We start from the raw sequence: 26,722 nt of genomic DNA on the forward strand, positions 1-26,722 counted from the left end.
ATGCATAGTTGGTACTAGAATCATGATGTTTGACATCTTTGGCATGTAACGCCTGATTCAATAAATTTGATCGACCCATTTAACTGATATTTCACCTGTCAATAAACCTCCATTTTACATAAGGATTGTCGGTAAGAACGGGACAAGCTTGGTAATGAAATTACTATTTTGACAGATGGCACGCGATGCTGGTGGGGAAGAAAACGCTCTGTGCGTGTCAGGGCCACTTTGCCGGCTCTTTCGCGTTATGTGCTCGTCTCGCTTACCGCTCCGCGAGGCTGGCGCCAGCCTTATCAGTGAGACTTAGAGGATGCCTGGCTGAAAACGTGGACGGTTACATATTTGAGGTAAGTCATACGTCTTACAAAAATAATTTGCGTTCGAGAAATGAAAAGAAGCATGGCTATTTACTCTTCAGTCAGAATCAAAAGTGCCAGTTATAATAACTGTAGACCTAAGGGCCGGTGGCTATTGACTCAAAGAATTAGCGTAACTATTTATCGAGGACACGCTGCCAGCCTTTTTGGCACAATGCCACGGGTCCATTTCTAGATTAATTTAGTTTTAAGCATGTAATTTTTCTCGAATGGCGTCCTCGAACGGGAGACGAGCTGTCGGTAGGCCTCCAACAAGATGGAGCGACGACCTGGTTAAGATCGGGATCGCGATGGATGCGGAAAGTACAAGACGGTCTGGGTGGAAAGCCTTGCGGGAGGCCTATATCCAGCAGTGACATCTTTCGGCTGACATGATGATGATGATGTAATTTTAATTTTCATTTAGTTATTTAATTTCTTATTACCTTGTTATATCTTTAGGATTTGTTCTCTGAAAAATAAAAAAAACCTTTTTTTTTCAAATTACACCCGCGAGAAGCAGGGTGGGCCGCTAGTTTAAATACACAGGCTTACTGTATTACTATTCATATCGTCAATATAGGAAGTGGTGCTAGAAAGCTGGTTCAACACGGGCGGCACTATGCAGTTCACGCACGACGTCAAACGGAACCTCGTGCCAGCGTTCGCACCGCCCAATAAAAGTGCTTCTCAGAGATCAACTACTTGCCGGAAGTAAGCTCTAATTTTAGATAGTTGTTTTGTCTTGATGAGTGACTTATTTTAAGATCGCTTTTTTCTATTTATGGACTCCAAAAATATTTATAAGGTTTTACTTAACACGCTTGGCCCGGCAACGATCCACTTAGCTCTTACGCTATGCCTACACATATCCCATAGTAGTCACAAATACGTGTCACTGGCATAGGAGTAAGAACTAAAAAGTCAGACCAGTCTCTGGGGCCGAATGTGTTAATAATGGCGTCCGCATTTACTGTTTATTGTCGAACTAAAGCTCACATCGAACATTCCAGATTACTAGAATCCTGCAAACTACTAAACATGGAATACGATGACGCGCGTTGCCTTCGTGCGCAGGTAAAGAAACCTTCTATAGCGGCGAAGGAGACCCTACTGAACCAGGGAATCCGCGTGATTGAACCGCCTGAGGCTCTAAGGATACTCAACCAGAGGACAGACCTTAGTGACGCAGGAGCCGGGTCTGTAATGGACTTGTTCTGAGGATGATGGCCTTTAGAATCGTTTTAGCCTGAGGTAAGAATGACCTGATGTAATATTGGTGGGTGAAATTCAAGTTCAAGGATTACGTTAAGTCATAAATATGTAGTTACAGGTGAAGGTAATTTAACCGTGTAAAAATACAGAAAATGTAGGTATAGCTGGGGCTGTAAATCGAACCTAGTTCATTATTCCATGATTCGTGCTTCACCATATATGGCACCAACCCAAGCTTTGCCTTTATATAAGGGAGTTTGATTGTGAAATGAAAAATGATACCATGTGACAAACTGCTTTATTTATTACTTGAGCCACACGTGGATTACCGGGGAAATACTCACAGCCTAATGTCACTGACATAAAAACCTGCCAATCACTGCACCGGCGGGATATTCCTCCGTCGCCTCCTCCCCCCGCATACCACCAAATTCGTCGAAAAATTGCGTAACGTCACAGAATCTTGATGCTAATCTAAATATAGATAGCATAGTAGAAAGGGAAGTAAAGATTATATTTTTATATTGCGTTTTTTTTTTAATTTAATAATTGACTAAATTTTATAGATTCGTTATATTATTTATTAAATTTTATAGTAATTATTGAAATTAAGTTTTTGTTGATGCCTGAGAAAAGTAGAAATTGAGGAAAAGTAGAGATTTCCTCTTGCATTTAAGCACAAATTTTATTTAATCGAAAAGCGTTATTAACAATAAAATATGGGTCGGGTAAATTAATCATGTCTTATAAAATTAGTTCTGCATTCTTATATATAAGTTAAAATGTTGTTCATTATTTATTTCATAAATATGACAGTTGTGTTGATATTAATAAAACTTTTTTTATTTAACGAAATAAGTTTATTATTTTTCTAACAATTTTACTAATTTAACATGTACACACACCATACACTCATTAAGCACATTCATTGTATCTACAAACAAAAACCATGGCACAAATGCACATTTAAGGCAAAATATAGGTGTAAAATAATTATGTTCACAGCCGTTTTCTTAAAAATCGCTCAATTAGGAATAGTGTGAACAAAATAGCTTTGAAAGTAAATCCCTTTTTTGTCATTTAAAACTTATTAAGTACCTATTACTAACAAGCTTTTATGTAACTTTACTTAGGCAGTCAGTTTTATCAGAGTTTATTTCATTTTACTTTTATGTGTACCTATTTTATTTAATCATCATCATTACAAAAAACATTCAATATCATTAATTACAATAACAAAAAAAATTTGTTCACTTCTACACTTTTGTACATTTTTTTATCGATTTTTAATGTAAAATGTGATGATCAAATCATAGCCAGCAGTTTAATACATCAGTGCAGCAGAATATCCATTCGTACATGGTAGTGGTACAAATGTTTACTGATTGATGATTGATTTTATGTTTTGTACTTTTATTCTTTTGGAAACACATCGATAAATCTTATAATACTTTCTAAAATACCTATTTATAATAGTATACTTAAATATAGCTTAAAAATACCTACATCTTCACACACCTTGAAGAATCTCCATTTCAGTTTATATTTTTACGATTTACGAGCTTCAGTACACAAGACAACTTTGATTGAGCGACCAATATCAAAAAAATCTTAAAACTCAAGTGTTCAAATATTTTCTAGAACCGCCAACTTCCAACATTCATGTTGATCTTGGGGTTTGTACTGTATCTGCATGTACAGATAAGTAAAACTTATTTGTACAATTACACACTTCAATCAACTCAGTGTGCTAGTTTCCTGTATTCTCCGATTGCTGTACTATTCTATTACAATATCACCTCTGCGTTGACTGATCGAGACGAGTCGCCGGCCTCTATCTTCTGCCGCCGCCTCGGGTCCTGGGAGGAACTGTTCCACCACTGTTCATCGCCGGAAGCCCACGCTACATACACTAGGTTTGTGACGATGAATACTGCTAATGTGATCCAGAAGACTAGACGCCATTGCACTAATGTGCTCTGAAAGATAACATGACTTGTAAGTATTCTGTATTTGACCTCATCTGCACTTAACATCAGCTGAGATAGGGGTCAATCACGGTCAGTTTTGTGTAAAAAAAAACTACATGTTCTGTAATGCAGTTAATACATGAATACTGGATCGCAATTTAAAACTAACCTAACTAAATAAAAAAACCGCATCGAAATCGGTTCTTCCGTTTGAGAGCTACGATGCCAAACAGACAGATATTGCGTCAAACTTATAACGCCCCCCTTTTTGGGCCGGGGGTTAAATACATAAAAGTAATAAGGAAATGTATAAAAAGCTGCATAGAGCCAATATTAAAAATAATTCAGGTGGCCGACTATAAGTCGTTGTGTTCGTCCTATGTTCAATTTCGATATATTGTACGCAAGACTTGAGCTTTACACAGATTACAAGGTATGTTGCGTTAGCGGGGCAGCAGGTTACGAAGTTCGAATTTTGCACTTCGTAGTATACTTAGGGCCTGATATTTATTTTGATAAAGGCACCTCGTGCACTAGACAGCCACGCCAAGACCACAACCAGTGCCCGCAACGACCAGATTAACTAAGGGTCTCCCCACATCTATCGAACACGTCGTCCCGCCGGTAAACGTCTTTTCGCGTCGGCCGAGCTGATCGACGTTTTTTTCGCCCGTATTGCATGGACATAAAGAGTTTTTTGATATAGATTTGAGGAGATCCTGAAGAAGCAGCCAGTTGGCCTCATATTCATAATAGTTTCTTTAGTTCTGGTCGTTGCGAGCACGTCATGCCGCGGCCACGTAGTGCGCGAATTGCCAAAGACAACTATAACAACAAAGTTTCCTTTGTGTTTAACTTACATCGGGTGTCAGCAGTCCCACCAAATACGGGGCAATGATCCCCGTAACAGCACCCAGTCCGTTCACGATTGCCATTATGGTCCCAGCATAGTTGCAGCTCAAGTCTAGGGCGTTGACCTTCATCCCAGGGTAGAATGCTCCCATCAGACCCATGGATACCGTGAACAAGGCCACCACTGTGGTCGTGTCGCAGCCAGAGTATGAAGCCAGAATCATGCAAATGCCTGGGCCCACGGACGCTGAAAAAGGAAACGTATATGTAATTATTAAGTTAAGGTGCCATCAGCCAAATATGTGGTCTACCACCCTAAAGTTGATAATCGTTTGCATGTCATTAAACAATAATGCCAAAACACGTGTATGTCAACTTGAAAGTTCGACTTTAGCGACATATATATTGATAGCAACTTGTTTAAAATTGATAGACCACTTATTTGGCTGATGATACCTAATTACAATTTGTACCTACTAGAGAATGCAATAAGAATAAGGCAAAAAAAGTACATCACGTGATTTGTATCTGGGCCTAGGCTATGAGTAGGTACAAAGATATCAATTCGGCCAAAATTAGAAAAATATACCTGCCTTAAGGCCGTGCACACCACATGTCGTGGCAGACACGCACACGCGTCATTTGTAATATAGAATAGAAAGATGCCAGTACGCACGCCACGCATCTGGTCTGGCATCTTTCTCTGCAGTGTCATACATTACAAGTGTGCGTGTGCGTGTCACGTCACTCACGCACACGCATCTGGTGTGCAGCGGCCATTAATACTGAAGCAATAAAATATAGGGTAGGCATTATTTTTTTTATAACTTTTGCCTTTGGAATCGATCTCTTTGTGCTGACTGTACCATCCCAGTTCAATTTCATAATGCATTGTGTTCCGTATCTGTCGATTCAACGTTTTCCAATAGAATGACAGTTACAAATGAGTTTTTGTTAAGAAAAATACTCGAGCATTATTGCTGACAGTCCTTTTTTTGTAGGTACCTCAGCCAAATAAGTATAGTCTATCAATTTACAAACAAGTTCCTAAAGTTCGCTAAAGTCGACATTTCAAGTTGACTGACACGTCTATTGGCATTATTGTTTTTTACATGCAAAGCAAACGATTACCTATCAGCTTTAGGGTGGTAGACCACATATTTGGCTGATGGTACCTACTTGCTTTGTCATCCAACCTACATTATGTATACCAAATTTGAAGTCAATCCAGCCACTGGAAGTGGATCAAGATTAACTAGGTACAGTCAAGTGTAAAAAGATGAACTTACTCAAAGTTTCAAAAAAAGGTACGTGACCACAGACTCTTATTCCGATGCAATAAGGGCCGTAGTAACATACCTAACATATATTTTTGAGTGGTTCGAATAGATTATTTAATGAACTAAAAGAATTTCCTTGCTCACCCGCGACCTTACGATAGCTAAGCTTATGCAAAATATGCGTGTTCATGCAGTTCCTCCACCTCCACACTGTAAGAACACACACAAATCACACAAACCATCTATCACCACCACCACACTACACTGACGCGTTTCGAACTCAACCAGAGTTCATCTTCAGAGTGACACAACCGTACACCATGCTACCAGTTGTTAGACTAACTACTGCATATTTTGCATAAGCTTAGCTATCGTAAGGTCGCGGGTGAGCAAGGAAATTCTTTTAGTTAATTGAAATGGACCTCCGCAAAGTAACGCCTGATTCAATAAATTATTCGAATAGATACTTATTTTTGCACTTGACTGTACGTAGGGTATTTAAAATATAGAAGCTTGTATGAGTATTGGATTTTGAATTTACGATTTGAAATCGACAAGCAGTTATGTCGACATCCTCATGGATGTCCGACACGACTCTTCCGTCATTTTATTAATTTATTATTACTTACCAATGGTAGTAAAGGTTTTCCGGGCATTGGTGACCGTCATCCACTTCCTCTTGACGATCTTATCACAAATCCATCCAAAGACTATGGAGCATATCCACATAACGAGATACGGTAGCGCCGCAAGCATACCGGTCCTGTGTATGTCGAATTTCAACACCCCTGTCATGTACTTCGGCAAATCTGTTACCATCGTAAAGTATCCGTAGTCATGCCCAATCTATGGAGAAAATTATTCATTAAAACATTTAAACTCATTTCTACCCTTAATTTGTCAATGTTCACCACAATGAACATGATTCAAGACTACTTATCTTTTTTGTATTTTTATACATTTTTAGATATGGAGAATGAGAAAAGTATGAATTGTAGGTAAAGTCGAGAGTACATGTAGCTTTTGAGTTGTAGTACGAGCCTTGATCGATCATGCAAGTCAAGTCAAAGAGTCAAGGACTTTGGTTTGGTTGCTTTACATTTGGCACTGCCCCTCCCTGCTACCCCTTGCGACGCCTTTAACGTAAACTAAGTACCTACTGTACAGTAAAAGTGTACAATCTTTGCTTAATTTGGGGCTAGGTCGATTGGTGTAATTTGTCCCGAGAATTAATTAATTACGTATTATATTATTATTGTGCCTCCTCAGGCTGCTTGAAGCTTGAAGGAGCTACGCCCTCAGTCGATTCCTTGTTATAATCACCAAGAGAAGCGTTTAGTTTTGATATTAGGAAATTATTATGAACACAGTGTTATATGGCTTCATTACTTTTTTTTATATAAAATAGGCTTACGTTTTGAATCAATCTCGCATGATAGAATGGTTTAAAAATGTTCGTCTTTAAATCATCATGAATCCACTATAATAACGATAGGTAACTGTAAATGTTAGTTATTACTACTTAAGTAAATACAAGCCGTAGTAGCAGAGCTGTAAAGGTCGAAGAAGCGGAAGGCTAAACCACTTAATTGGTTATTTATGTGAAAAGAAGATCTTAGTTCCTTATCATGGCTTTTCTCGATATTAAACAATAATAGAGGAAATCTAGTAGCAATTAGACCGACAGGAATAGGAAAACTATACCTACAATTTATCGACGCGGCTCGTTACTCAACGAAAAACAGAAGTTTAATATCCATGGTACAGCCAAAGAAATTATATATAGCATTGTAGAACCTTTCTCAAAAGGTAGGCGCCAAGAAATTATTAAAATTTGTATTTATGCATTTAGCTTGATTGAGAGTGGACGTACCTACTGTAAATCATTGATTGCGTGTTAATAAGGGTTCCGTACCTTAAATGATAAAACGGAACTCTTATAGGATCACTTGCATGTCTCTGTTTGTCAGCTGACAGTCAATGCTCCGGTAATGTACGGTATTTACATTAAAAGGAAGAATTCGTTATTGTCTAGGAAAGTCCAACTTCAACTAGGAAAGTACGGAATCCTCTCCACGCGAGTTTAGCTAGCTAACTGGTCCGGTTATTTTAAATCCTGGATGTTTTTCTAAAATGTTGATATCAATCGTTAAGCCAGCATTATCGCAAACAAGTCGTTAATGATTTATATTAAGTCGCATTCACATAACATCATCTAGCGCCCAGGTGTAAAAGCGGCCTTAGATAATTTTCCAAAAAGTTATCTTGACTATACCAGCATTATCTTAAACGAATCTTTACTATTGTTCGTCAGTGTACATGAAATACGTTAATACAAACCTGAGCGCAAACGAGGGCCCACAGAGGTACGGACATAACGATGGCCTTCCACGGGATAGAAGAGGGTTCACTGCTTCGGTGCCTGCCCAAAGCTTCCTCCAAAAACTTCTTTTCTTGATCAGAAATGAAAGGATGGGACTCGGGATCATTGTAACACAGCAACGTCTGTAAAAACATACAATGTTTAAACTTCAATTATAATGGTAATTATTTATGTATAGCGCATGTGTTTTGTGTTTGTATATTATAATTCGTATTATTTCGTATCGCAAAGCGAGATGTTTTCTTCGAATTTGCTTACAAAAAGCTAAGAGCGGGTAGCAACCGACGAACGAAGAGGAGGTAGGTAGTTTTTTCACTGTTATCTCAGATCAAAAATAAAGTTTTTTGTTAAAAAATATATATTTAATGCAAGTTTTTTTGCTGACTGTACTTTTTAAAAGAGTCTGCTCTGCGCCGGAGAAGATCTTGGCCGGAAAACCAGAACTCCACTACCTGATTATTGTACCTATTATCACTAGATTTACGCTCCAAACTATGACTAACAAACAAATGTTGAAAGCAAAATAAAAGCTTGTAAAAAGTAAAGACGGAGTTCACCGAACGGCGAAGTAAGGCCAGCAATACTTCTAATCTAGCCGTGTGCATACATTTGCACCGCACACAATAATACAATCAAACATCGCAAATCAGCTTACATAGTAGTTGTTAGACGTACCTACTTTTCTACCGGGTCTCATGTAGCTGTTCTTAGTCGGTACTTTTTACTCAAGTACGGCAAAGCCAAAGGAAGAGTAATGATTTTTATTTGACTTGAGACTTAAGTAATTATTCAACTCGAAAAAGCGCAGATTAAGCAGTTCTTTAAAAACAAATTGAGCACCGTGAAAGTTTTACATCTTTTTTTTTTCATTCAACGTTCAACTTTCATCAGTCTTGTTTATTTTACAGACAATTGGGTGTGGTTTATTCACAAAATAATGCAGCTACGAGTTACAGTAAACTGGAAAAACCGGTGGCCGTATAGTCTAACGCACTAACGTTCGCGATCACATTCACCGTCTCTTCCTTACCCTTGTCTTATACCATGTGACAGAAAGAAGTGGTGAAAACGATCGTTATTTCAAGTGCGTTAGACAATAAGGTCTCAGTTCCACGTAATATAATTTGAACGGGGGTTTGGGTCAGGAAGAACTAAGTATGTCAGAATTCCTACATCTGCAAACGCTTATCTTTTGCGGCAGAAGAAGCGAACTTACCCACAATATGAACCACAATATGCCGATAGCACCAAATAAGTAGAACACGGACTGCCATTCTCTGGTCTCCTTCATGACCAGTCCGGATAGGTAGGTGCCAGCAATATTGCCTATTTGAGCGCCACCGAACACGAGTGAGCCCATTCGGCCACGCTCAGACAAAGGCGCCCAGCGAGCCAACATCGCATTCAACGCGGGAAATGTGGTCCCCTGTAAAAAAAGAAATGTATAAAGATTTCAACGTGGTGTCCGTATTGCGTTTTTCTTTGTTTTTTTTATACGACTGGAAGGCAAACGAGCAAGTGGGTCTCCTGATTGTAAGAGATCACCACCGCCCATAAACATTTGCAACACCAGGGGTATTGCAGATACGTTGCCAACCTAGAGCGTTTATTTTAGCATTAGATTAGAAAAAGGGTAAAAATCTTGAAGAGTCATTTATTGAAAATCGCTTTTAAAAAACTAGAATTTAAGAAACCAAATGACCACATTGATACAAAGGCACTTACTCGAAAACACCATTTTATAAGCTATAGGTAAAGGCCGATGCAGACTTGTGATTAATGCTACTTGATCGTTCAAGAATGCCTGTTTATTTGTAAATAAGATCCATGTCATTATGTCTTTTAATGACCTACCCGCAAAATCAACAAAGCACAGACCACCACCAAGCGATATTCTGACAGCTGTCATTACTAAATCTTTAACGTTTGCGTATACTCGTATTTATGCATAATGCCGGCACTTCACTTGGCAACTCACCAAAATATTTGCATGTGTAAAAGAGAGACTTAACATTTCATTTCTAGCGTAAGTGATAGAGATGTCAATAGCACAATGCGAATATTTTAAATATGATTGTGATCAAATTCGTTTGTGATTAAAATGACTACATGCGGTGACATGAGCATGTGGTATTTTATTTTACAGCTTAGTTTGAAATTGAGAAGGATTCTTACCTCTCCAAGTCCTTCCAAGACTCTCAAAACTATGAGCCCCTCCGCGCCGCCTGCAGTCACTGCCCATGGAGTAAAAAGCGTGAAGACAGCTGTACTGAGAATACCGAAGCCCAGCGAGTATTTTCCTCCAAACTTCTCCGCTAGCAATCCTCCTGGCATGTGCGTTACTATGTAGCCGTAATAGAATGCGCTAAGAATTAGGCCCTGAGTCTTTTCGTCCCATTCGAAACCACCGGAATTCTGAAAAAGTAAATCCTTCGTCAAAGTGGTAATAAGTTTGATTAGAATATTTGATTAGATCAATAACCAAGTACCAAAACTCTAGTTTCAACATCGTTAAAAATACCTAACTTTAAAAATTGTGAATATTACTGCTGCTTTTAAAATTGTTAAAATATCTTTGCTACCTATGTACTAGAAATACTTCATAAGCCTTAGTTCGCGACTACATGTATAAAACAGCTACTTCTGTGCGAAACTTGCCACTTTCTTCGGTTCTGCAATGTACCTACATCTTCATGCATTAGTAGGTACGTCATTTGTTTGAATTAGGAACGGCCATGCCCCGTGTGTAGCTTTTGATAATAAACTCGTTTAGAATCTGAAACGCGTTAGCTTCTTGTGTAGTGTTGTGTTAATTATTACTTAATTAAATTGGGACATTAAAAATATTAAAATAGAAATAGACGCTGACGCACAGTTGTAGCTGTCGCTATCTTGCACGCGTAGTCGCAGAGAAATTAGGTGATTGATTTACTTAATTCATGAATTAATATCAATCTCAGCAAGGTATTTAACTTCTTCAACTTAGCGTTAAGATGCCTAATTGATGTAGCTATTAACGTCCTAAAAAGTCAGGGCATAGCAGGAGAAATGTTTGATGAATTTGGCCATCGAGTCTTCCAATGAGACTTAGGTACCTACTCAATACTACTCAATACTAATACACTCAAAATAATGGTCAGAAAAACACCTTCAGTATGGTGTTGAGATTCTCACAATAAAACACTATCAATATTTTAAACCGATTAAAAAAAAGAGGAAGTTATCGATTCAGTTTCTTTTTTAATAACATTATGATATGATTTTGGTTAGATCAATGGCTGACTCTAGTCCGCAGACTTCTTTTAAACTTACAAATCAAAGTAGAATAAAGACTTTGAAGTTGCTGAGTGACTCACATCTATTTCCTCAATAGTATCTTCGACATCGGCAGGACAGGAACCGGATACATAAGCCACTGAGAGATTGCGGTGCTTCACCATCTGAGTGATAGCGATGTTGAGGCAAACCCTCATCGTGTAGGCGTTTGCCACCGCCAAGAAACCCATTATGGCCATCACCCATCTTTGCGGTACGAAGAACACTGAAAAGAAAGTAAATACTCAATTACAACATCAGTTCGAAAGTATGACATCATGAATCTGGGTTTCCACTACGAGAGAAGCTCCATAAGGAATCCGTTTAACTGCGTAAAAGTACCAATGACAAATTTTCTCGCATTCAATTTAATGTTGCAAGTTAAACGGCGTCCATGTGGGAGTTGCTCTGCTAGTAGAAGTTTTGCAGTTATCCTCAGCTTAGTAATTTAAAACAGATTAAACGTAACTGCTACCCGTCGACTTACATTAACCTAGTATGCACCTATTTAGGAGCAGCCTAGTGTTCGGTGGCTCAAGGATGTTTTTTATTTTTGCTATATTGGCTCATTTCTAAACCTTGGCTGTACATTACAACATTCCTTCCATAGAGAAGGCAAATACCTAGTCAAATAGTTGAAAAATAAAGTAGCGCTCCATAGAATGCGCCTGAAAAGTGCTTATGTTTTATTCAGCCTTTTCCATTTGGCTAGATTGATGGCCAGACTAGTTTGGACAACGGGATTTTTTTCCTGTTCCAAATCAGCTTAGGCCTCCTATTCATGTATGATCCCCTGGTACTTTTTTCGGAATTATGATTTCTTATTATTGTTAAATTAATTCATCTTTTACTTAGTGGGACTTACGTTTTTTTTACATGTGTGAAGACCATTTAGCGGTAAAAAAAGTTACAAAACGTTATTGAAAAAGTTCAAAACCTTCTGTCCTCTTTTGCAACCATTTTTTTTTGTAATGGAACATTTAAATAAAGGCGTGACCTTTACATAATTTTCACAGATAATCCATGGTGGTATCAGAAGTAGGATTGACCCCACTAAATAATATTAAATATTCGAGATTTTTTTCCAGATAAAGGAATACCTATTATACGGTTTTTTTTTTGGTCAGACTAGTCTGGTCTTCAATCTAACCAATTGGAAAGACTGATTTATTTACTACCGCGTCTGAATAATTCATGTATTTAATTAATACCTATTTATATGACCTTGACAAAGTTTACAGCTTTACTACCTAGTAGATAATTACTTATGTGTTTCAGAAACGTACCTACTTAACTGCTAGAAAGTAACCAATGCAAATCCTAGCAAAAAGTGGGCGTCATTAGTTTAATAACAAGTCGGCTGCGTCTAACCACGTGATTGCATCATTTAGAAATAAATCGCAACCTTCAAGTCTGAACGCTTCCACATTCCCTCTTCCTGCTACAAAGATATAATTATAATTATGGGTATATCTGATGAATCGTCCGTTCTAAATAAATACGTATTATAATTTTAAGCACTATACAATACCAATTACTTGAATATACCTACATTAGTTGTACGTCCTGCCCAGTCACATGACTTTGGACATTCTGCTATTTTAAAAATAAGCAACCGCCTCTCGTTGTACGAATTGTCTTCCGTATCAAGTTAGGCCAGTTTCACATGGCGTGACAAATACTTGTGCTGAATATTTCTTTATCACAACTTTCGTATTGACACAGGCAGGAATGCATTTAGCAAACATTTAGTCAAGTGTACATTGGTAGGTATTTAGTTTCCAGTGTCGGTTAAGGAACTTACATGTTTTAACAAAGCATGTTTGAGTTAGACTTGTAAGGAGAGCGGCAACGGCATCCAGAAAGGACAAAGAACTGTATTCAATAAATAAGTTGTAGGTATGTAACTGTATTAAATAAACAGCATTTTTTATGGATTTATTCAATGAATAATAAGTTAATGCATTGACATATAAGGTTGTTTCGGAGCTGTGGAAAGCAGTTTACAAAAGCAATTTTCTTCGAACGTGTAAAAACATAAAATTAGCAATCTGATCTAGATCAGTCTCCTCCATTCTTCCCGATCCAAAACAGCCTGAGGCCAATCGTCGAGAAATACATCTAGGTCGTTCCACCATATCTGTCTAGGTCTACCCCACCGTTAATGTTAAATAAGAGAAAAAATGCTGACTTGAAATAAGCACAATATAAAAATCACTGTCTCTAGACGGACTTAACGGTGGGGTAGACCCAGACGGATATGGCGGAACGACCTAGATACATGTATTTCTCGACGATTGGCCTCAGGCTATTTTGGATCGGGAGAAATGGTGGAGACGGGGGAGGCCTTTGCCCAGCAGTGGAACATCAGTCCAGGCTAGATAACAATAAAAATATTTAACTTTTGATCAAGGAACGATGAAATACACGAATATTGTGAATATGACAACCGTGGCAACAGAGATTGAACGCTATAACTAAAGAACAACACATCGCTCGCCCACCAATCACTCCAATCCTCTAGCTTCAGGATTGCTTGTAAAAGATTAAAACGTAACCAGTAACCACATTATTTAAGTTATGCAAGGCTCTGGTCTTTAAATTTACATACCGCCATTCTTAATACACCCATCTGATTATAGTCTGGCGACTGATTGCAGATTTAAAACAAAAACAAAAAAAAACTTGAAAAAAGCCGTGGTGGCTTAGTGGTTTGATCTATGACTTCTCAAGCAGAGGATCGTGGGTTCACATCCGCGGCTTGCACCCCTGAGTTTTTCGAAATTCATGCGTGATAGGTATTGCATTTTAAATTTACTACACGCTTTACGGTGATGGAAAACATGATTTGACGGTACCTAGGTAATAATTATTTTTTATAAGCTCGTTTTGATCGTCATTGTTGTACCAACATTTTGTAAAGTAACTAGTTAAAAGTGATTAGTGATTAACTCATTATATCGACGGTTAAGAATCAATAACACCTAACTATCATGCTAAAAGATGGTAGATAGACGGTATTGGTTCTTAACCGTCGATAGCGATATTAAATATTTTGTTTATGCATATACCTATTTAAAAATAAAATTTAACTAATTTCCTTTGTGTTATGCTCTGGCAATTGAAAAGGCTATTTGCTTATAATGGTCAGTAGCCTGAGTGAGTAATGAATAGCGCATCCGACCGATCTGTTAGCAATTCGTCTTCCGGTAGGTACGCCTCATAATTGATTTAATTTATGATCTGATTCGACGCAATTTATAATTTGATTTAATATAATTTTTAAGTTGTAATTTAATTTAATTTATCTTGTCTGCGTATTTATATAATTTGAAACGTTTTAGTGATTTACACTAACTATAAATAAAATAATAAATACCGACCGAATATCCCAGTAGTTAGATAATCTGACTAAGAAGCTTGAGGTTCGATCCTCGGCCGGGGCAATTATTTGTATGGAAAAGTTAAACGTGGTCATACATAAACAAATATAATATATACGCGGCGACTTGAGAACCTCCGCCGTTTAAAAAAACAGTTAAAAATACCAATGTTTGTTCTTGAGTCTTGGGTAGTTATTACCTATGTATTTAAGTTTGTTTTATCCATCTGTTTAAAGCATGTTTATCCGTTGTCTAGTTCTAGTCCCCGTAACACAAGCTTTGCTTGCTTTGGGACTACCTACTTAGGTCAATTGGTGTCAATCATCCCATGATTTATTTATTAATTTGTGAGAAAACGGATGTTTCCGAGTTTTAGCCTTCGCTCGGTCTCACAGGTATCTTGATAATATGCCTTTTTTTGTTGACACATGGTGTACGAGAGAAACGAACCTAGCAACAATAGAATTAATTCAGGGTTTCTCGGTGATAACACCGGTAAATAATAGTGTCACTACAGTCACGTTTTTTTTTCAGAAGCCTATTTACGTGTCAACGTGTAAGTGCACCTGAGGCGTTTTAAACACACTAATTCATTCGTACAACAATGCGCGCGGACATATCAAATCAAAGGATGTCTGAGCTCAGTAATTGTTGTCCCCGGCTACGAGGCCCGGCCGCGGTGACGCGTGACGACGGAACCATGTGCACGGTCCTATAATGCGCTCCCAGTCATTGCATTTACGTTTAGAATTGCTATACACTAGGTCAGTAGCCAATAATGGCCGCCATTGGTAGCTGAGCTGGCGAATATAAGGCTCCCCTTGCTGAAGATAAAAACCGCCAGAAGCCATATAGTTAAATTGGTAGCTTAGAGCTTAGTGGTTTTTAAACACGGTGATTGCAAAGTTACTTGCTGTGACAAAGTTAACCCAGATCTTCTGAAGGTATTTCTGGGCAGATCCTATGTAGAACTCTTCAAGATTAGAGTGAATAGGCTGTTATTGAACTTATGAGTTCTGTTACAGCTTTGCTCTCATCTGAATTTTCCGCCAGGTGAAGTAAACAATTGGGTAAGTTTGTAAAAAAACTCGTAAGATAGTCCATTTTATTCAATTTCTGTCTTTTATTGCTATTTTAAACTTTTATATACAACAGTTTTCTTTTCATAAGTAGGGTTGTAATACAAAGTAAACTGCAAATGGAATACGCGAAAACCTTTTTTCACCCGCTGTGGAGCCTTAACGGATACTTAAGTAATTATCAGCTCATGTTAACTTAGTGTTTCTATTGACACACTAATTGTTGATTGCTGGTAATGGTAAACGACGCGTCTTGAATACACTCGCACGTAACTCTGACATGCACTTTCCAACCCACTGCATATTTTAGTGACGTTCGATTCTTAGAATTTTCCCTTGCGTTCAAAGAAACTACCTACTAAGTATAGTAAGTAAAGCGATAATGCAAAAAAGTTTTTTTGTTAAAAATCTAATTTAAAAATCTGTATTAGCTTTTTGGCCGACTGTACTTTTTGTTGACTGTACTTACTTGCGTTGTCATCTAAACTACATTTCCGTACTTAATTTCAAGCCGATACCTACCATTAACCGTTGAGGAGTTCCATCATGCGAAGACGATCCTGGCTGGACCACCAGGATGTCACATTGTGATACATCATTATACCAAATTTCAAGTCAATCCGACCACTGGAAGTGGGTCAAATTCAACTCGCAACGATTATGACAAACAACGGTATGGTAAACCAAATCGAAAGTTTAACGTTATGGGAGTCAATATAGACCCATGCATACATTGCAAGTTAAATAAAAGCTGTGAAACGACCACCATATTAGAAAAAGAAGCAAAAAAGGATGCACACGAAGAAGTGTTTGCCGAGCGAGACCTTGAACTTTTCTCCTAATCGAATGATCGAACATATCGATGATCGATCATATTGAATAGGTTCGTGTTAAAAAAAATTGTTAATACGAGCTTTTTTATTGACTGTACTTGCATTGTCATCTAACTTACATATCTACCTACATATGCACGAAATTTAAGGCAAAATTTGACTCAACAAAAACAACAGCAACAACAGACAAGGCAAGTTAAATAAAAGCTTTAAAAAAACTACCTATACAAAAATTAAAAAAATTGTAGTAGGTATTTTTGTAACACATTCCAAGCGATGACTTTTGTTACTTACATACAGCCTTGGCCAAAAGTATTGAGCACCTATAATTTTTATCTAAGTATGATTTATGTATTTTAGCCCCCGAAAAAAGAGGGTGTTATAAGTTTCACCGCTATGGTGTGTCTGTGTGCGTGTGTGTGTGTGTGTGTGTGTGTGTGTGTGTGTGTGTGTGTGTGTGTGTGTGTGTGTGTGTGTGTGTGTGTGTGTGTGTGTGTGTGTGTGTGTGTGTGTGTGTGTGTGTGTGTGTGTCTGTCTGTCTGTGGCACCGTAGCTCTTAAACGGGAAAACCGATTTGAATGCGGTTTTTTATTTATTTCAAATCAGGTTTTTTAGCGATGGTTCTTGACGCTTAAGCCGTTTTTGAGATATTGAACTTTGAAGTGATAAAGTCGGGGTTTTCCAACTTTTTGTTGATTAGGTTATGATGGGTAGGTACAGTCAGCATCAAAAGTAGTAGATCACTTTTTTACTTTGTCGTATTAGCACATTTATTTGTCAAATATGTATAGTGTTAAGTAAAGCGACTAGTGTTGCTGTAAAACGACAAAGTACAAACGTATGCAGCTACTTTTGATGCTGACCGTACGTTAGCCTATTAAATATCGAGGAGTCATGGACGTCACGCTACTCGTGTTATGATGCACAGCAGTTTTATGGTTTCCGTTCACATTGGGGTAGCTACTTGAATACAAATAGGCACGTATTGTCTGTATCCACGATTTTTTTTTATTCGACTGGATTGCAAAAGAGCAAGTGGGTCTCCTGATGGTAAGAGATCACCACCGCCCATAGACACCTGCAACACCAGGGGGATTGCAGATGCGTTGCCAACCTAGAGGCCTAAGATGGGATACCTCAAGTGCCAGTAATTTCACCGGCAAACACTGCTGCTTCACGGCAGGATTAGCGAGCAAGATGGTGGTAGCAATCCGGGCGGACCTTGTGCAAGGTCCCACCACCTGCAACGATACAAGCAATCTACCCGGCAAGGCACATATCTTAATTATTGCATAAATCACAACCCATAATAATATCTTGTAACATTTTCACAGTATTATTATGTAGGTATGATTGCCTTTGTCAAGAAACGCAATATCACTATGAAATACACTGTAAATACTTTTTTTTGTTAAAACTTAATTTTTAATAAAAGCTTTTTGGATATTAAATGATAATATAGGTATCGGATAACTCACGTCTGAAATCGAGTTTAGCTCGACTGTTTCGGGCTAATCCGTAGCCCTTCTCTTATTTAACTCGATTTCAGACGCGAATTATCCGATATACTAATATGAGTAAGTCTCACGTTAATTTCAAGTTTTTTGGATATACATTTTCATCCAACTTACATATTATTATTATTATGTATACCAAATTTCACGTCAATCTGTTCACTGGAAGTGTATCAAAATTAACTTGTAAGTTTTGAAATAAACAATTAATTTACGAGGTAAACTCATCGAGTATCAAACACAAATCAGTTAAGTGTCGTATGTACCATCAGCCAAATATGTCGTCTGCCACCCTAAAGTTGATAATCGTTTGCATGTCATGAAACAATAATGCCAATAGACGTGCCTATCAACTTGAAAGTTCGACTTTAGCGACTTATTCGTTTGATAAGAACTTGTTTAAAAGACCACTTATTATTTCGCTGATGGTACCTAACTTTAAATGGTAGTTCGTTGCGGTGGTCCTTTTAACCGGTTTTCTTATAAGAACTGTCCAATTCCAAAATGTGATTGAAGCAGGATTATAAGCGTGCCGTGCCGCACATGTGCACATCATTAGTATTGCCGGCAAAAACTAGCACCATAAAGATGGTACGTTCCCAACAAGTCTGCTCCGAAATTGGAATTGCAATTGAGAAACTCGTTAGAAGTAATGGTTTTTACAGCGATTTCTATTGAACCGGCCTTCGGTGCATTCCCGAGTCGTACGAGCTCGTCGGCCAATGGCAGAGCCGCGTCTGCTTCGCTAGACTGGCTGGCGAGACTCCGGCGCACGCTACGCAGTTTCATTACAAATTAAGTTTGGGTTTAGGCGATACACGTGGGTCAAAATGGTTTTCTGTTGCAGTGTTGTCACATACAATTTTGGAAAAACGGTGGAACAGGATACAAACATTTGTAGAAATTGATAGAATTTGAAATGAAAAATAGGTAGATCTACCAACTCAAGGTTAATCCATTTTTGATGATTAAAAATGCGCATAAAATGTTTTAAATTATTTATTCGTGATGTTTAGTTTATCCATATTCTTATTAAATAATCTCAAATGTTTAGAGTTAGGATCTCCACTTGATTAACGCGTTCCGTTTTAAGTGCTGAAATTACAAGATAAATTCGATAGTAAGTAAGTAACTTTTCATTACACGCGTTGGAAATTGTTTACAATTGTAATATTTTGAAAATAGGTAGATTTGTGGCTAAGGGTGGTAGATAGGTAGAACGGAGGCGAAATAGGTAGATCTACCAAAAAGTTAGTAGATGTGACAACACTGTTCTGGTGGTTTTAAGCCTTGCTTAATTTTTACCCGACTGCCCAAAGGAGGGTTATGTTTTTCGAGCGTATGTATGTATTTATGTATGTATGTGGGTATGTATGTCCATTTTTTTGGTCCTCGCTGCAGCCTAAACGGCTAAACGGATTTTAACATATGAGGTATCATTGGATTCATCATAACTGTCGGAGTGACATAGGCTATATAAAATTTCAATATGGCGTCTGCGAAAAAAAATATGGCGGAGGAATGAAAAAATATGGGTAACAATATGGGTATCAAATGAAAGCTAATAATTAGCCACTCTAAATATATATGGGTTATAATACTTTTAATCTACTATTTACACAGAAATATCAAAAAAGTATAACATAAAAAACATTAAATTTAAAAAATCAAAAACCCGACTGCCTTAAAAATAAAAGGAAGAAAATAAGTCTAGTGGTCTAGAACTCTGTCAAGAAGCTCATTTAAGGTTCAACAGTCGGGACCCTTTAAATCGTAATCAGCTCAAAAAATCTTGGTAATGGGTCCCGACTGTTGAACCTTAAATGAGCTTCTTGACAGAGTTCTAGACCACTAGACTTATTTTCTTCCTTTTAGTTTTTAAGGCAGTCGGGTTTTTTGATTTTTTAAATTCAATGATTTTGTCAAGGTAATTAAGGGAAGTATAAAGGGAGCCGTATCATTTTTATCTCCTCAAAAGCTTACACTCTGCTTTTCTCTTCTACTGACTTTACATTATCCATCATAGGTACTTATACCTATAATAGTTATTTATGATACAAGTGCGGAAAGTAGGCAATTCCCAACGAGTGGCGGAGAACTTGAAACACGAGCGAAGCGAGTGTTTTGAGCCGGCACGAGTTGGGAATTTCCTACTTTCGACACGTATATCATACAACGTTTTACAATGCATTAAGCGAGGAAAAAAATCGAGGCAGTGACTACATCATTTATTTGCCATACTCCTTTTACTACAGTAGCAGGCAGTAGATATACATACCGACATGCACGCCGAACCAAAATCGTTAACGTATACACTTTATTAAACCAACTTTCATAACAATCATTGACTCAGAAGATTAACTAATGATAGGTAAAGGAGACTTTGTTTTAGTATCGTGATTTTTTATGATTAATTATTAGCCCTTGTTGCTTGACATTTTCCACACTTATATTGGCTAGTCCTTATGGAGAAGTGCACGCTCCTATAATGCTAAATATCAGTGCAACCCGTGAATAAATCCCTGTAATCCTGTAAAGTAACATCAAGTATATGTATTATGTATCTAATCTACCAGCTCTTAACAAAAAGTTCCCGTTCGAGATTTTTTGGCTTTGGAACTGTAAATAAATCAAAACTGGTTCACTAATTCTAATAGATAAAAGCAAATAAATAAGAATAAGACATACCGGTAGATGTTATAATATCCATGCGTGTAGAAGTAGATTATTCTATCAATTTACGATGTTTATTAACTTAGGTATGTATATTATAGTTCACGTATTTTGTTCAGCATTGAGTTTGTCACTGACAATATGTGCTTCGTGGAGGACGTAAGGCGGCGTAAAGTCAGATATAAATTCATCATTTAAACTCTTCATTTTAATTTACTCATCAAAAATTAACATTCACCGGACTGAACTCATGAACATTACTTTGGCGGGTTTCATGACAGGCGCGAACGGGTAACCATGATTGGTTCGTGCTACGTCGTGCGCGCGCACTGGAAGCTCATTGGTTAACTTTCGAGTGCGCGCGCTTGACGTCGCACGGTCCGAATTGGACTCAAGAATTTATTTCCTTTTTTTTTCATAACTTTAGACGGAATTAAAATACGAGTTTACATGAAAAAAAAAATTAACGTTCTTTTTTCTGTCGCGTTTAATCTGTATTATCTTATCAGTAAATATTCAGTTGGTTGCATCAAACGTTTTCTTATTTGTTCAAAGCCTAACTATAACGACTCTTTAGACTTATTTTTTTAACAATACTTTGGACATCATTTGGCAATTTAAAAAGTTACTTTACCGCACAAGTGCGGTAAGTAAAATCCATACAACTTTACTGCACACTTGTGGATGCGTGCAGGAATCACTAATTTTCTATGGATATGTTGACCCACGTCAAGAGGCACTTTCCGAGCACGTGCATTGTAAATATGATTATGAATGACTTAATCGCTAGGATTTGATGAAACAGTTAACGAAATATACTCTACCCTGTTACATTATACTGTTACATACTACAGAACTCTTACATTATTATTACATACCCTATTTCGCAGGAACGTGTTAAGGTATCAAGCTGAAATTAATATCAAATACACTCTGTCACTCCTTGAAGCTGCGAAAAAATAAGACTCCTAAATTAAACAATTCGCTGAAACCGACAAACCTACAAGGTAATTTGATTAAGATTGGTTTTTTGGAATCTTTTTGTATTTTTTATTTCAATTCCAAATTTTGACTTTTACGGTCATCCCGTAAAACCTAAATTGAAAATACAAACTGAAATATAGATTTGGTTTGTCTGTGCGTCTATATTTCAGTTTGTATTTTCAATTTAGGTAATTTGATGTCTGAAAACCTTATTTTTTTTAAGACTGTCTACATTTTTCATTAGGTTTTAGATGACTAGCTTTTGCCCGCGGCTTCGCCCGCGTGGAATTCAGTTATCGCTCGCTGTTCTCTCGGGAACTGTGCTTTTTTCCGGGATTAAAAGTAGCCTATGCCACTCTCTGGCCCATAAACTATCTCTAAGCCAAAAATCACGTCGATCCGTCGCTCTGTTTCGACATGAAAGACGGACAAACATACAAATACACAAACATACAAACACACACACTTTCGCATTTATAATATTAGTATAAGTATGGACTAGTATGGATTGATTCAGGCGTTAATTTTACGGAGGTCCATATCAATTAACTACAATGTTCTGCGCTGCTTCTTCTTCTAAGCAAGGTAAAAATATCGTAGCTCATTATTCTTTTAAGTCTATTTTTGAAACCGATTAACAAAGATATCCGTTGACCGTGTCAACTCATTTCACACTTGAGAAATCAAATTGAAAATAATTAACTGCCTTAGAGTAAAACAGGTACTTTACTACAAGTACTTTATTAACTATTATTTTTAAAATGTACAATTAAGCGCTCAATTTATTTACTACATTGATGCTTCATGAAAAAAAAACCAGCCAGGGCCAGTCGGACTCGTGCACCGAGGGTTTTGTACCTACTGTCAAAGGTGAAAATATAAATAGGTATGTACTGTCAAACAAATTTAATCATGACCCTGGGTGGAACCTTTGTGCTACTAATGTCATGTTGACATCTCATACTTTAGTCAAAGAAATCATAGTGAAATTGATTATTAAAAGGTTTCGACCGTAGGTACACCACATCTTTATAACATTTAAACATATACATATCAACATCAACAAACAATCAAAACTGATCAAGAGAGAGTCGGTCTTTGGGAAAAAAGTAAAACTTTGTAATTTGGTATCTAGAGTTAAAATTTTATAAAATTCTCCGCTGACAGGCAAATTACAAGGTTTCACTTTTTTCCCAAAGACCCACTTCTTTCTTGATCAGTTTTGATTGTTTGTTGATGTTGATATGTATATGTTTAAACGTTATAAAGATAGGTAATAATAATAGGTAATAATGATAGGTAAGTTTCTTGTATTGTATGGGTACCCCCATTAATTTTAAAATTATTTTTATCACAAGGGGTAATGTCACAGTATATATAATTATAAGCTAAAGCAGTATGGAACCTATGAATAAATCGATCGAAACGAACACACACAGACGCGCGCTCTACTTACACGGCCCCTAAGGGGATCTCGCGGTACAGTGCCCTTAGTGTAAGCTTTCGGTTACAAAATACGTTTCGATCACTCTTTCGAGTACCTAGCGGCCGCGTTGCTTAGTTTCCCCCAGACAATTCGCGATATTAAATAAAAACTACGCCTGGAAAATATTGTACAGTGTAAGTATATGCTTAAACACGGATGATTTACTATTACTAAATAAAATGCTTTTTCTTTTAAATAAAACGTTGGGTTGTTTTGGTGATTGATAGGTATGTATTGCCCACTGATTTAAAGGCCATAAATTGTGTTAAATTGTTAAAAAGACGAATCAGGGTTTATTTGTTTTATGCTGTACCTAAGTGATTTTATTAATGATAGTTTAAATTAGTTGTAAGAAATATGTACCTAATTACCTATCGTTATACCAGTTTCTCAGTTTTTTTTTTGTATATAATGTTTATTACATTTAGATTTAAAAAGAGGCTATATTTAATAGATTTTAATATCCAACACAATATCAATTGTTATGGGAATAAATTGAATTGAATTGAATATTTGCCATATTAAAGCGCGCGTTTTTAGTGGTGAAAAACATAATTCATAATACGAATTTCAGAATAGTTATTTTTAGGTATTCGACCGTCCGAGATACAGCACGAACCAAACCTTTTTTTTTAATTTTACAAAAAATAAGTGGACAACCCTAACGCTCCTTTGGAGCGTAGGTATTTATCTCAAAAAATATGCCTAGCTTCCCTACTGCTTTAGCTTATGGTTTGTGAGTACAAAACTAAGCTACTTTTGTTTTGCAAAAATTTCAAAATAAAAAAATTTAGATCTCTAAATCTCTAAATTCTCTCTAGATCTCTCTTAAATCTCTTTAGATCTTTAAATTTAGGTCTCTCTGGCTTTAAATTCAAGGTTCGATTCTACTCAGAATCGAACCTTGAATTTAAAGCCAGAGAGACACCCTGTATAAGATAAGAACATAACGCAATCTTAAGGGTTATAATAAGCAGTCACACTATTTGCACCTTATAGCTACAATTTTATTACTTATATTATAATATATTATTTTATTATGTAATAGCCTGTTGTCTGCGATTCCGTCTGCGTCCGACTCGTTCATTGCTATCCCGCGGGAACTATGCATTTGCCCGGGACTCAAACAATCTGTACACCGAATTTCATATTAAATGATATTGTAACGGATAACTCACGTCTTAAACCGAGTTTAGCTCGACATGTTTCGGGCTATTTCGTAGCCCTTCTTCTCAGGAGCACGCGACTCAGCGGCTGCCGCAACACGCACACTACGAGCCACGAGTTGCGGCAGCTGCCGAGTCGCGTGCTCCTTTTAAGAAGGGCTACGAAATAGCCCGAAACATGTCCAGTTAACTCGGTTTAAGACGTGAGTTATCCGTTACAATATCATTTAATATGAGTTAGTCTCACGGTAGTTTCATGTTCAAAACCGAATTTCATCTAAATCGGTTCAGTGGTTTAGACGTAATGAGGTAACAAAAAACAGACGTACAAACTATCACATTTAAGTATAATATTAGTAGGACTAAAGGAATGGCGTTCTAATAACTCGATTCTCACCGGGTTGCCTAATTTTTCTATATACGTAAAAGTGGAGGAGTTGAGCCGGTGAAATTACTGGCACTAGAGGTAACCCATCTTAGGCCTCTAGGTTGGCAACGCATCTGCAATACCCCTGGTGCTGCAGATGTTTATGGGCGGTGGTGATCTCTTACCATCAGGAGACCCACTTGCTCGTTTGCCATCCAGTCGAATAAAAAAAAAAGTATAGCAAAACTTGTGTAGGTACGCTAAGTGCAAGGTATTGCTTTCGAAAACATAACTCAAATTCAAAATTCAAATATTTTATTCAATGTACACCTAAATCAAGTTCTAAAAACTCTCCGGATTATTTAGCAATTTATACTTATAAACTATTTTATAGGCTTTTTATGTAGCCACGTGTAAGTTATAATAAAGATGCGGCATAACCATTCGAATACCAACGGTAGGTACTTATACATATACATGTAGCCTTGTAACATAGTAGACTGTTTGCCAGTAGGTATAATGCTATACAATGCTCACTATTGTAGCTTTCAGTAAGTAAGGATGTAATTTACCACAAAAATGCAATATTAGTCTCAGCGCATTTATCGTCGATTGTTGTAAGAGATATCCCATCAAAACATAAATGTGAAATGTGAGCCAAGTTCAATATTAAAATTAATTTTGACTTTAACGACAAAAAAAGTGAGATCTGAATGGGTGCCAAGTTCAATGGTCAGCCCCGAAATTTATTTATGACAATATAAAATATTTTATAACAACTTAATGTAAACTAGCCAAGTCCGACCTTAGGCTTCAATATATTACCCTAAGTTATAAGAAGAAATGATATTTTAAGTTGTTATAAAATATTTTATATTGTTATAAATAAATTTCAGGACTGACCATTGAACTTGGCACCCATTCAGATCTCACTGTTGTTTCGTCGTTAAAGTCAACAATCATAATATTGAACTTGGCTCTCATTTCACATTTATGTTCTGATCGGATATCATTACTTATTGTACAGAAATAATTTAATTTAAAAATTATACTAAAATAAAACATTAAATTAAAATTTCAAAATACCCGACTGCCAAAACTAAAAGGAAGAAAATAAGTCTAGTGGTCTAGAACTCTGTTAAGTAGCTAATTTAAAGTTCAACAGTCGGGACCCATTACTAAGAGTTTTTGAGCGTCACGATTTGAATGGGCCCTAGACGCCGACTAACCTAGATAGCAGCAGTGCAGTGCAGTAAGACAATGGAGAATGCAAATTTAGAACCAGAGCCGACCCTAATAGTAAATGGAAAGAAGCCAGGCAAAAGAACAAGAGAAACACAAATATTGAAAGTAACTATTGATGTTTTCTATTGCCTTCATGATAATCATTACAAGTCATCTGTTTTGCAACTGTATTACAAACTAACGCTTCAAGCTTGGCGTATATACAGGGTGACATCGGAGACGTAATCTGATACTACTTTTTAGGCTCGTTAATTGATAGCTATTTACGTGCACTAGTCCTTACAAGAAACAAAAAAAACGTTTATTTTTTGTTAACTTTCCCTTAATTAAATCACCAATGCAGCAAATCATGGTTAAAATCAAAATTAACAAGAAATAAACGGTTTTGCAGTAAATAGCTATCAACTAACGAGCCTAAAAAAGTAGTAAGATTACGTCTCCGATGTAACCCTGTAGTTAAGCTACAGAACTAGGATAGTCTTTGCAATCCTTCATAGGTTATTGCCCCGAGTATAACCAGGTCATTAAGGTATGTGATAGTAACAGAACAAAATATAGATTAGACGAGTCTTCATATCACACTTAATGTTATTGACTTATCTATCGAAGTGATTCAATATT

The 26,722-nt window shown here is 37.0% G+C and overlaps 1 protein-coding gene and 1 pseudogene across 1 annotated transcript in view; one reads left to right on the forward strand and one right to left on the reverse strand.

Moving 5' to 3' along the window:
* Nucleotides 1–25: 25 nt before the first annotated feature.
* Nucleotides 26–2,412, forward strand: LOC141428671 (RAD50-interacting protein 1-like; annotated as a pseudogene).
* Nucleotides 2,413–2,539: 127 nt separating this feature from the next.
* Nucleotides 2,540–26,722, reverse strand: part of LOC141428997 (putative inorganic phosphate cotransporter) — a 39,298-nt gene continuing 15,115 nt past the window's right edge. Inside the window, exons 2-8 of the mRNA XM_074089124.1 lie at nt 11,413–11,597; nt 10,232–10,471; nt 9,273–9,482; nt 8,014–8,178; nt 6,303–6,519; nt 4,402–4,640; nt 2,540–3,550 (exon numbers count right to left, since the gene is read on the reverse strand). Of these exons, the coding sequence (XP_073945225.1) occupies nt 3,359–3,550; nt 4,402–4,640; nt 6,303–6,519; nt 8,014–8,178; nt 9,273–9,482; nt 10,232–10,471; nt 11,413–11,597 (1,448 nt within the window). The 3' untranslated portion in view covers nt 2,540–3,358. The remainder of the gene's footprint in view (nt 3,551–4,401; nt 4,641–6,302; nt 6,520–8,013; nt 8,179–9,272; nt 9,483–10,231; nt 10,472–11,412; nt 11,598–26,722) is intronic.

This window comes from Choristoneura fumiferana, chromosome 6 (genome assembly GCF_025370935.1).
Source record: "Choristoneura fumiferana chromosome 6, NRCan_CFum_1, whole genome shotgun sequence".
Lineage (NCBI taxonomy): Eukaryota > Metazoa > Arthropoda > Insecta > Lepidoptera > Tortricidae > Choristoneura > Choristoneura fumiferana.